The sequence below is a fragment of the Arvicanthis niloticus genome, chromosome 12, assembly GCF_011762505.2.
Source record: "Arvicanthis niloticus isolate mArvNil1 chromosome 12, mArvNil1.pat.X, whole genome shotgun sequence".
Lineage (NCBI taxonomy): Eukaryota > Metazoa > Chordata > Mammalia > Rodentia > Muridae > Arvicanthis > Arvicanthis niloticus.
The window spans coordinates 20637402-20650010 of NC_047669.1; the positions used below are offsets into that span (position 1 = coordinate 20637402).

Below are 12609 nucleotides of genomic sequence, written 5' to 3' on the forward strand. Positions count from 1 at the left end.
TGATCCTGTTGGTCTTCCTGTGGGGCTTCTATCCCCTTTGGGGCCCTCAGTGTGGGGAGGTTATTTTTTTTCCTCACTATGCTCATTGCCCAAATTTGTGTAAATAAGGAGTAGAATAGGAATGAAATGATGTATGAATTAGAAATAATAAAATCCTGTAACCTACCGGTTTTTAAGTACATCATACAAATAATTCTTATGCTGAAATAACATCAGTCCCTTAAGTCAGTAACAAATGATAAAACATAATCAATAAGGAATATGCTTAAGTATTTCAGACCTTACCTAAGGGACCCTTAAAATCATTAAGTAGGTGTCTGCGGAGATGACTCGGTAGGTTAAGTGCTTGCTGGACAAGCCTGAGAATCTGAGTTAGTAACAATTTGGCTGTGGCTTGTGCCTGTGACCCCAGAACTGGGTAGGTCAGGGAGCAGGCAGATCCAGAGGCTCGCTGGCCAGCTAGTCTAGCTGAAACAGCAAGCTCCAGGTTTCATGAGAGATGATGTCTCAAAAAACCAGGAAGAGAGCAGCCGATGAAGACACTTGGAGTGAACCTCTGGCCTCCATACCCTGCCATATGTACACACATACCACACACACACATACACACACCACATACACATACACACATCACACATACAGACATGCTATACACATGCATACTACACACACATACCACACACATATATACACATGCCATATATACATACACACATATACCACACACACACACACATACACACACACACATACACATTGAACAAAGAAAGGGTAAATTCCTGTAATTAAATGGTAACTTTCTTGCTTGCCCCAGAAGGACTTTCAGAAGCACTTCACAGAAGGCACATCTCTGAAAGGCTTAAATTACACGGAAGTCAACCGCTTCCTTTGTGGCAATTTGAATGAGAATGGCTCCCATAGCCTCAAATATTTGAATGTTTGGTGCCCAGTAGGTAGAACTGTTTAGAAAGGATTAGGAGATATGACCATGACCTTGGGTTTTGAGGTCTCAAAAGCTCATGCCAGACCCAGTCTCTCTCTCTCTCTCTCCCTCCTGCTTGTGATCTCAGCTAGTGCTTGGAGTCATGCCTGCTTGCCTGCTGCCATGCCCCTGCCATGATGGTCATGTGTCTTCTACTCTCTAGAACCATGAGCTCCAAATTAAATGTTTTCTTCTCTATGTTCCCTTGGTCATAGAGCCTTTTCACATCAATAGAAAGGTGACTAAGACACCATCCCTGCGGTATGACATATTCTGAAATCTTCATGGTCTTTGCCAAACAATGACTCTCACACTGAGCTGCTGAGATCCATGAAGTTTTATGGCCTGCCCAGACATCTCTTTTGGAAACATCAAAGAAGATACTGTCCCCAACACACACACACACACACACACACACACACACACACACACACACACACACAAATACTTACATACATAAACAGACACACAGACAATCACAAACAGACTCACAGACACACACAAACACAGACACAAAAACAATCACAAACATGGACTCATACTCACACACATAGACACATAGACAGTCACAAACACACACAAACACAGACACATAAATACATACATATAAATACATATACAAACAGAAACACAATCACAAACACAGACTCACAGATGCACACACAGAGACACAAAAACAATCACAAACACAGACTCACAGATACTTACACACATAAACACACAATCACACAGACTCACAGACACAAACACATACACACACACCGACACTTACAAACACAGACAAATACACAAACAGAAACAATCACAAACACAGCCTGATAGACACAGACACACCCACAGACACACCCACAGATACATACACTCGAAAATACAATTTAAGCCAATGGAAATGTGCTCTATTCCAGGCATTTGTCTAAGTGTCTGGTGAGCCATTAGAACTTGGTACTGCTTGTCTGCTGTAAGCAGCCACACTCAGTGATGCTCAGAATTCATGGGGGGACAAGTTAGCAGAATGGTTGGCAGGCAGTCAACCAAGCAGCCTTTAGTGTAGATGCACCTTGTGGCTTGATATCCCACTGCACAGTCTGGAATATGCACCATCATCCCCCTCATAAAACAGCTCTTAGGTAAGGAACGAATCACATCGCCATCTTTATCTCAAGCGTCCTGATGGGCATCAAGCATTCCCCGGTGTTCAGTTAGCATTCAGTACTTGTGACAGATCTCCCTGGGGATCCTTGGACACATCATCTAACAGTGTGCCTATAAGGCAGGACCACAGAAACATTTTATATTTATAGTTCAGGCTTGGCTTGTTATTTAAAGGATAGTGCTTTTATCTGTTTTCTGTAGGCCCTGCACAGAGTGTTTCTAGATGGTTCCTATAAGCCTCATGTCTGTCTGTCTGGTGCTGGGCAGCACACTCAATGTATGCTGGCACAGTCCAGAGCCAGGCTGAGAGGCCAGCTACAGAGTGGGCAGCTGAGGCTGTGCTTGAGACTTGAATACAGGGTGCTCTGGTGTTGGGGGGAGGGAGGGGGCTAATCCACCATGCTTTTAACGAAGTCTGTCTCCTAATCAAGGCCAAGTGTATAATCTGGAATAAACACTAAAACAGATCTTTTGGGGTAACTAGTAATCTATAAAGAATTTCACCCCAGTCCAGCCTCTGGGTGCTATGGGCCCAGACACTGGATGATCCCCTTACCAGGAGGAGATGGTGTATGTGGCTGAACTGTTGTCAGTGTCTAGGATGTTCTGATCTGGACCCTTCCAGGTGATGTTGGGCTTTGGCCGCCCACAGGCTTTGCACTGTAGTAGCACCGTGTCTCCAAGCAAGCAGGTCACATCTACTAAGGGCACAAGGAATTCCGGAGCCACTGCAATTGAATTGATACACACTCGTGTAACTTCTCAAAACAAACAACAGCCATTTTAGACATTGTGCTATTCTCAGAGATGGAGCATCAGGGTTCAAACGACCCTCCCCCTAGCATTGTTTGATCTGTGAGAAACTCACTATGTAGATCAGGCTGGCCTCAAACCCAGAAAGATCTGCCTGTCTCTCGGTGCTGAGATTAAAGGCATACACCACCATGCCCACCTTTGTGTCCCTTTATTTAACAGCAACATTAGAAACAAAAGCAAAAGAGAGGGAGAAGCTCCGGTGCCATAATGTAGAGGTGGTATTTGGGGACGTTTCACAATACAGTCTTTGAGATTTATACAAATGTATTGTTTAATTTACTTAATCAAAGCCAAACCCCTTACACACCGCACATGCTATACCCTTTGCACTTACTAGTTTATCTTATTGATCTCTCCTTCTTCATAAATACAGAAGCATATCACCATTGCTTAAGTCCCCACCTTAAAGCTAGATATAATGTCATTTATTTAGCCAGTCCCCACATTCTCAATTCTATCCCCTTAAAAACTCACCTTCCTGGATGAAATTTGGGTTCAAGATCTGAAAAAGAAACACACACAAAAGAACAGAAAATTGCTTGAACCTTTACACCTTGGAGAAAGTGATAGACTTCACCGAGTCAGAAGCAAGGACCGTGTGGGGTAACACCTTCAGGAGCCCACCCTTTCTTTCCCTGTGCTGTTATGGACGGCTACAGTCATACATACCATCTTTGACACCAAAGGGCATAGGATTACTTCCTGTCTAAGATGGCCACTGGGTGGGCTTACTGCTTGATGGTGGTTGTGGCCACCTCTCTCCCTTCCTCTCTGTTGACCTTTTTCCATGCACAACCCCATACTCTTCCTATTCAACTTGTCCCCACAAATTACAGGCAGGAGCAAAAGCCATGAGAGGGATCAAACTGGGTCACAGCAATGAATCTACCCAGTGGTTCCTTTTCAAAGGTCCTCCTGCCCCCACCTGTATTTGGCCCTAAGCATAACGTTTCTGGTTGAAGAAAAAGAGCAGTAGATTCCAGCTGCCTATCTGATCCCAGTCACAACTCTGTGGCCCTGGCCTCCACAGGGGACGGACAAACATCTGATCTTCATGCTACTTGAGGAAGCAAAGGAAGATTCAAGCCCACCAAATGATTCTTGAATTCCATGGGTGGTCTGAGGAGAAAACAGCAGTACACTCAAACGTGCCCTGCCCCAGAACACCCGGTCACTCTAGCCAGCCTGGAAACTTATGCTTTCTCAAGTGGCTGCTCACTTTGCTCTGTTCCCAACCTTTTGTATTACCTCTCCCCAGGCAAAGAGAAGCCCAGTTCACAAAACATCTGGTTTGTGAGGAACCTCAAGCCTTAGTGAAATGAGAGCCAGGTGTCACCTTCTGTTCCCCATGGTTGCATGCTCGCTACTTGGCATTGATTGGCATTAATTTTCCTCCATTATGAAATGGAAAAAAAAGACCTAGTGTGGTTGGCTATCACAGACATAATAAGTACAGCTAAATATGCCAAGTGCTCACCGTGCTGCTTGTTGAATAACAAGTACTTAATTCCTATTCAGATAAAAATGTGAAGTTCTATTGGCCTTCTTTCTGTCTGTGGAGGTGCCTAACCTACTTTATCATGCAAGGTTCTTGCCTTCCAGCTAGGGTGGGAAACTCACCTTACACAAAGAAAAGCTCAGGGAGAGCCTTCACATGGTCTGCCCCTGCCTCCTTCCTGTGACACACTGTTTCTGTGTGTTCCCATATAGAGAGGTGGGTGTAGGAGCCCTCTGGAAGATACTATTTTCTCCCTGGGGTTCCCCTTTGCACACAAACTGCCCTTTTACACTTAGAATTTTCACTAAGTTGGCTGTAGGCACCCTTGAGGTGCTAATTCTGGAACAGTGTGGGGACTCCGGCTTACGCAGTGTTAGTCTGAAGCCCCCCGCCCCCTCAAGCTCCTTCAAACCAACAGTTTCTGCTCCTTGACAGAGGCAGCTTAAAACCAGAAAGTGCAGCCAATGCCTGGACCTCATGACCAAAACTGCTGTCTGGGTTGGTGTGAAGTGTGCAGGCATTTGGAGTAGGGGAGAGTGTACTAGGGACTGAGCCCACAGCTTTGCGTGTTAGGCAAGTGCACTGCGCTGACCTACAACCCTTCGTAAATTTCCTCATTTAAAATTTTGATATAAGGCCTTACCAAATCGCTAGAGCGGGCTTTGAACTAGTGCTTCTCCTGCCTTGGCCTTCTGAATAGTTGAGGTTCCAGGCATCATGTGTCTGGCTGTCATTTAACACACACACACACACACACACACACACACACACACACAATGTATTCATTCTTTGAGAATTGTATACATATACACAATGTATTTTGATCACATCACCCCACTTCCTCTCCAGCTCCTTCCAGAATGCCCTGCTATATCCCCTCCCAGCTTCATGTCCTCTCTTCTCATAGCCCAGAGTCCAGTCAGTACTGTCCATGTTCATGGTGCTATGCAGGGCCATCTGTTGGAGCACAGGCAGCCTACAAGGGGCCACTTTCCTGAGGAACTCTGACCTTCCTATTCCAGGAGTCTTCAATTGACAGCCACCATCTAGGGCTGTGTTCTGAGTCCCTCCCCTACCTGTGCCGGCTTCTTGACTGGCTAGCAGGGAACCACTGCTGTGGAGAAGTCATACAAGCGATGGCTCTGCACACCCAGAAGACACTTTTTCATGGTCGCCCTCCTCAACCTTTGGCTCTTATAACCTCCCTGTTTCTCTTCTGCAGTGTTCCCTCTGGGGACGGGCTGTGATGCCGACTTCTCATTTAGCGTTGAACGCTTCACAGTTGAATTCATTCATGGTCAGGACTCTAACCAGCTATGGGTCTGTGTATTCATTGTCCATGGCGAAAGAAGCTACACTAATCTGTTGGTCTTGGGAGTTAGGTGCGACAGTGTGTTTTGTTTTAAAAAGCCCCACTCAGGAGAATTCCTGGGCAGCCTGGTTGAAGGACCTCTGGTAGCTGACTGGGGCTGTGTGAGGCACCTGGTCTCTAACCTGCTAGCTTCCTGCCCCTGAGGCTTCTGTGGATGTGTGACACATGGAAGGGTGTGGTAAATAAAAGCTATTTGAGTCTCTCACACACACTAGGAGACCTCTCCGTGTGAAAATATTCTGGCCCATGTTAGAAGGAAGGATATAAAACTTTCTTCAGGATCATTAACTACTACAGTAGCACCATGGTACCAGCAGGGCGCGCGAAAGAGGTCATACACTGGCTCTACGACCTGGCTCAGGTAAGGTAGGCAAACCGAGACTGGGTCAGGTATTTGGCACAGAAAGGAGGCTAAGAATATTTCCAGATATTGATAGTGGTTACCCAGCGCTGGGCTTACAGGAGGCTTTCCTTCCCACTCAAGAAACACTGGCTGATGTGTGCGTGCTTTTGTGGACACAGAAATACAAACACTCTGTATTTATAAAACACTATATAATGTTTAGGTGACTTTTCCTTATCTTCTTCTTCCTCCTCCTCCACCTCCTCCTTCTCCTTCTCTCTCTCTTCTTTCTTCTCCCCTTCCTTCTTTTTGGTTTTTGGGTTTTGTTTCATTTTTCCCCCCTTGAGGCAGGGTTTCCTTTCGTAGGCCTGTCTGTCCTGGAACTTGCTCTATAGACCAGGCTGGCCTCGAACTTACAGTGACCTCCTGTCCTCTGTCTCCAGAGAGCTGGGATTCAAGACATGCGTCATGATCCAGCTCTCCTTTTCCTTCTTACACGGACTTTCCAAAGTTTCTGCAGTCAATCCATTTCACTGTCATAGTGTTTTGTAAAGAAAGGTGCAGTCAGACCAATCAGACCCCGAGCTTTTCAGGGTGGGAGCTGCTGTCATTCACCCCCGTGCCCAGGATCTCACACAATGGGCATTTGATACATGTTGGTGAACTCGTGCTTGCTCTCTCACCTCATTTCATGACTCTCAAGTATGTTAGGTTCATAAACAGGACTCAAAACAAGGTCAAAAGATATGTAAAATAACTAGTCCCCGGTAAATGTCTAATATCTGACTAGAGCCTGCTTGCAAATAGAACACAAACTTTGGGAAAATGACTCTAAAACAACACTGTGCATAGCCTCTGAGAGTAGGGGCTCTTGGCGGAGTGAGGTGAAAGTGTGTAAACGCTGGGAGAAGACAGGAATGAGGAGGTCCTGGTGCTCTCTGCACTTGACTACAATTCTTAAACAATGTAGGACTCAGCTTCATCTGAGGATTGTAACGCCAACATGGTTTTGTGAACACAGACCTCTGTAATCTGTGGATTGTAATGCCAACATGGAAAGTTTGTTTGATGTTGGTAAAGATTTATTGAGTAGACCCCGGTTAGGTGGTTGTACCAGGAGGGAACAGGGTAGGCAGGTGCATTGTCATCCACAGGCTTCAGCACAGTGGGAAGATGGGATTCAGTGACATTTGCATTATAAGTTTGCCATGGTATGGACCAGTCCTCAACAGATAACACTGTTTAGACCCAGCAGCACCCCATTCCCCTATCCATCAGGACTCTAGTGGAGAAAGAACCTGAGGATGCCAAACAGGCTCTGTTCAGTGGCTTGTACTTCCCACTATGACGGAGATTCCCCAGAGAGAAGGATATGGAACCCCTACCAGGAGTCTCACGGGGAAGACCATGGAACAAGTGGCAAGTCAGTCTATTTCATATACACTTGAGGTGCCAGGCACTGAACCCAGGCAAGCACCCCAGCGCTGAGCTACACTCTCTTAGTAGGAAAAATTGAAGTGACGCTTCAAAAGCCTAGGAGAACACACCCTAGATGGCTGCAGAGAGAGTTTGTCTTACTTCTCTTTCTCATTTTGGAACCCTAGCCGAATCGTGTGCGCTATTGATCACGTACGCTGCTTAAGAAATGAACGTTCCTTCTTAAGTTTAGTGGGGAAGCTGGGGAGAGGCTCAACTACAGGTTCTTCACCTGGAAAAGACCCGAGGAAGCCATCTTCCTTTCTTTGCCTTTTGGTTGACCCAGGGAGGAGAGTGGGTGTTGCCGACCGTGGTAATGCCAGCACAGGTCTGGGCAGCATTATCTAACGCCTTCCTTAGGTCTTCCAAAGCCCCAGAGAAACACAGAGGCAGGATTGCTGATCCCTATCTCCTGAGCAAGACAGGGAATCGAAGTGTAGGATGCCACGGTGACCGTGGGCTGGCTGGCTATGGGAGTCTCTGAATTGGCTCAGTACTCTGTCCGTCACAGGGTGGAGTGCACTGGGAGATGTCCGGGGAGAGCACTGCACTATGTCTTTGATGCCAAAGGCCCACCTGCTCTCCTCAGCTGCCTCTGCCCAATCTCTTTCCCATCCTCCACAAGCTTCCCAGCAGGAACTTAGACCCCAGTGAGGTTCCACGCTGATGCTTTTGCTAGCTGTGTCTGTGGATCACGTCTGCAGAAGACCCCTTTCTTCTTTCTATTTGAAGCAAATCTAAGTATTGGCAGGAGATGGCCATGACGCCGCTCTCCTACTGTGATCTATTCAGGAATGTATTTGTCTATGGGTCTATATGGCTCCCAGGCCCATGAAGGCAAAGGCCAACTTGTCTTCTTATTTTGCCTCTAAATTTAGCACCAAATTTGGCATGTGGTGTTCTGTATCTGTCAAATCACTGACAGCTTTTAGTGGTAGGACGTAAATTTGGAGGAGGTAAAGATAAAGCATCCTCCCAAGAAACTGGAGTGCTTTTCATTTTCTATAAATTGGACATGTGACTTCCTTGGGAATCCCATTGGTCAGTCCAAGTCTGGGATTCAGCCAATGGTGATCTTCCTCTGTGCTTGTTCAGAGGATGGCACCCTGGGGCCTCTGATCATGAGCTGCCATGCATAAAATCTTATCTGCATTGCACTCGCTCACCAGTCTTGTGCACGGTCAGCAGATGGTAACCCTTCTGTGTTTTATGTACCATCGGAGTCATCAATCATGGTGTTAAACACAGTATCAGTTGTAGAACAAGTCAAAAGTTGTTGAATCAGATTAACTCAGGTCCCTCTATTACTGGACTAGAATTTGGGCCTCCTGACTGTATTGTCTGGTGACAATTGTGGGTATGTGCAGGGACCGGAGGTACTAATCCCAAGTCTCAGATGTTTCTTGAAATTGAATGTTCCCCAAACAGGTGGGCAGTGTGCATGGTGACGGATGAATGGGAAGCTACGGAGAACTAGCATGTCAGATAGACATGGTTGTGAAGGAAATGTGGTGTTATTCACACAGAATGCATGTGGTCTGACTCTGAGAGATGCAGGAGAGAGAGAGAGAGAGAGAGAGAGAGAGAGAGAGAGCGAGAGAGAGAGAGAGAGAGAGAATATATGGGGGTAAAGTCAGTTGGGGTGGGGGAGTAGGGGAGAGGAGGCGTGGACGGACAGCTGGGGAGGCTGGTTTTATTTGAACAGCAGAGGGCAGCAGGTAGCAGGTCTTCCTGAAGCCTTAAGAAAGCATGCAACTGCAACTTAGTTCCTTCTGGATTTTTCTTCAAACTAGGACAGCATTGAGTACAGGGGCAATGTTACAGGTAAAAATCAACCAGTGTTGAATAACAAACTGAGTTTGAAGAGAGCTTGAGTATCCTCCTCAGTTAACGCCTAAAACTCTGACTTGGATAAAGAAGGTGAAATTCTGTCTGGGAACCAGTTGTCAGCTGAAGGTGACCTGACCTTGTTTTTTTCTGAGTCCCTCATCACCCAATCATAAGACACAGTTCCACACTGCACACGAAGGGTGCTAACGGGATAAAGATGGCAGAAACAGGCTCAAACCTGATGCCTCGAACTGTCTCAGAGCTACAAATCCGAGTGCAGAGAAGGAAAGGGATACTAGCCAACATTTAGTCAGAGAATGAACAGATAGTAAAAGGATATTTTCCAGGTTGCGGATATAGCACAGTGGTTGAACACTTGCCTATCATGTGTGAGGTCCTAGGTTCTTATCCCCAGCATAAAATTAAACTCCCTAAAATCTTTCCTTTGAATGTGGTCCTGGGGTTGGGTATGATTTCTGATCTGAAAGTTTAGCTGTTCATCATTTCAATCTGACTACATCAGTTCTCCAATTACTTATTCATTTGTTTGTTTATTTTGAGGTAGGGTTTCTCTATGTAGCCCTGGCTGTCCCAGAACTCACTCTTGTAGACCAGGCTGGCCTCAAACTCACAGAGATCTACCTGCCTCTGCCTCCTCAGTGCTGTAATTAAAGGCATTCACCTTGACCTAACTTCAAAAGCATTTTTAAAAGATCTTTTTTATGTGTGTGTGTGTGTGTGTGTGTGATATGCATGTGAATGCAGGTGCCCAAGAAGGCCAGGGGCCTTAGATCCCCTAGAGCTGGAGTTTCAGGAAGTTGTGAGCTGCCTAATATAGCCTCAAACTTCAGTACCCAAGTCTCCAGCTCCCCTCCAAACCTTTTTTTATTTAAATTATCTTTGTGGTTGGAGAACCTGGTCTGTCTGTGTGTTATTATTGATACTTTGATTTTCCTGAGATTTACTTCGTGAATCATGAGGAATGTACACTGAGCTTTGCAGGCAAACTTTGATAGCAGATGGGTGTTTGTGTATCCAGGTAAATGGGAGTGGTGGCTTTGTCTCTTCCAGTGACACTCTAAGGGAATCTTCTAGGACAATGGCACTTACCACTCTCGTAAGTGTACAACATAATGAAATGGGCCAGACCTCCCGGCTAGGGTGAGGTGCTTCAGGACCCACATGACTAAGACATCTGATGCCAGCCCAAGAAACCAATTCAGACATTTCCAACCAGTGTCAAATAGACTTACTCGTGCATAGACTTACTCAGTGTCAGATAGACTTACTCAGCCACTGCAGTGGCTGAGCATCTGAGTCACTGGGAAAGGACCTGCGATTACCCCAGCAGTCAGGGGATTATAAACGTTGTTGAAGAAGAAATTCTCCTCCTACAAGCAGATGTGCAGCAAGGAAGGGCCTGAGCCTCTGCATTCAGACTTTCTGCAGGACATAGGTTGAGCTGGGGACACAAGTGGAGCCGAGGACTTCGGTCAATAGCAACACCTACTTTTTCATTGGCTGTGTGACCCTGACCTCTCTGCCTCAGCTTTTTTCTAAGAGAGTTGATTGGTTTGTTCGTTTTATCATTGTTTTGTTTTTGAGACAGGGGTTTCTCTGTGTAACAGAGGGTTTCTCTGTGTAACAGGTTGTCCTGAAACTCCATTTAGACCAGGCTGGCTTCAAACTCACAGAGATCCATCTGCCTCTGTCTCCCAAGTGCTGGGACTAAAGGTGTGTGCCACCACTGCCTGGCTGAGAGGTGATTGCTCATGCTTATGGTCAACTTGGATTGGCCTGGGAGATTTGTAAAGCACAACTCTAGCTGTATTGATGAGGGCATTTCCAGAGATGATCAATTAGGATGGGAGAACACCAGCTCTGAATGTGGGTGGCACCACCCCATAGCCTGAATGAAGGCAACAGCCCTCTACTGTGGACACTCTCCATTTCTCTGTTTTCTGGTCTTCATGAGGGACCAGCCTCCTCCTCTCCCACACACTCCTGTCACCAGGAGTTTCAGCCTCATCTCTGTGCCAGAGCATCAGGGCTGAAGGAGCAATGGCGGAAACCCCGGAAGCTGAGGCAAAGCAATTCCTCCCTTTACGGTGTTTTTTCTTGGGGACGTGGTCAGTGACAAAACTCACACAGGTAAGCAACTGTGTCCTCTCTGATGGCCAGAGCACAGGATTTAGGGCTATCTTGTTTCAGCTAGGGTCCCTTGGGTAGTAAGGCATCCATCCACCCTTATAGGGAATCAGAACAAATCTGGGCAGAAAGAGAGTGTCCGGTTGCCAAATGCATCAGATACATTGCAAAGTAAATGTTTTGCCAAAATGACAGGAATGTGATGCTTCACTTTCTTTTTCTTTAAAGAGTTCTTTTCATTAATTCTGTTATTAAAATACAAAAACAGGCTTCAGTGGAAACATACTGGCAGCACCAGGAGGTCAGTTGCCTGACTGGGGTGTTGGAGTTTCATCTGTGTGGCCAGATTATTTTGAAGCCCTGAATCTGGGATAGGGATGCCAGAGTGTCTGAGGCAGAGGCAACAGGCTGGCTCTTCAAGGATGGGATATCTGGGGCCTGAAATTGTGTGTTGAGAAGAAAATATGTGCTATCTCAGAACACTCACCGTTCCCAGAACTGAGAGTGGTCACTTCGGTTGCCATTCCTACCCCCACCCAAGAGCAGAAAGCACCTCTTCCAGTTTCTTTTCAATATGTAGGGAGGCTGACATGGTTCAGAGCCAAGGCCCCTAACATACATTACCTCTTAGATCTACATGACATTCAAAATGTTCCATGTCAGTGTCTAAAGGCCTGTACACTAGGAACTGTGTAAGTTGCCTGCAGAGAAACCCAGAGCTCAGGAAAGCTAACTGGCCCAAGGTCACACAGCTGCCAGGATCCAGAGTTTAGGTTTCACGACTCCGTTTCAGTCCCACTGGCTTTGTGTGGCTTCAGTTTGCATCATGTATCAGCCTGGAGAAGCCAGGACTGGAGCAGAGGGGAGTCTTATGGGTTGAGCTGGAGAGAGCAGTACATCCATACAGGGTGACTGGCAGAGGAAGGTAGGCCTTCTCAGTTCCCAGAAACTGTTCCAGATGGAAACTAACCTGGAAAGGCTGTGTTCTGAGT

The 12609-nt window shown here is 46.3% G+C and overlaps 1 protein-coding gene across 16 annotated transcripts in view; it reads right to left on the reverse strand.

The window, feature by feature from the left end:
- The window catches only part of Kalrn (kalirin RhoGEF kinase), a 592635-nt gene that overhangs the window by 20323 nt on the left and 559703 nt on the right, over window positions 1–12609 (reverse strand). For all 16 annotated transcript variants that reach the window (XM_076942866.1, XM_076942849.1, XM_076942848.1 and 13 more), the window contains 2 exons: window positions 3425–3452; window positions 2691–2862 (listed from right to left, as the gene is read on the reverse strand). In XM_076942866.1, coding sequence (XP_076798981.1) covers window positions 2691–2862; window positions 3425–3452 — 200 coding nt within the window. The remainder of the gene's footprint in view (window positions 1–2690; window positions 2863–3424; window positions 3453–12609) is intronic.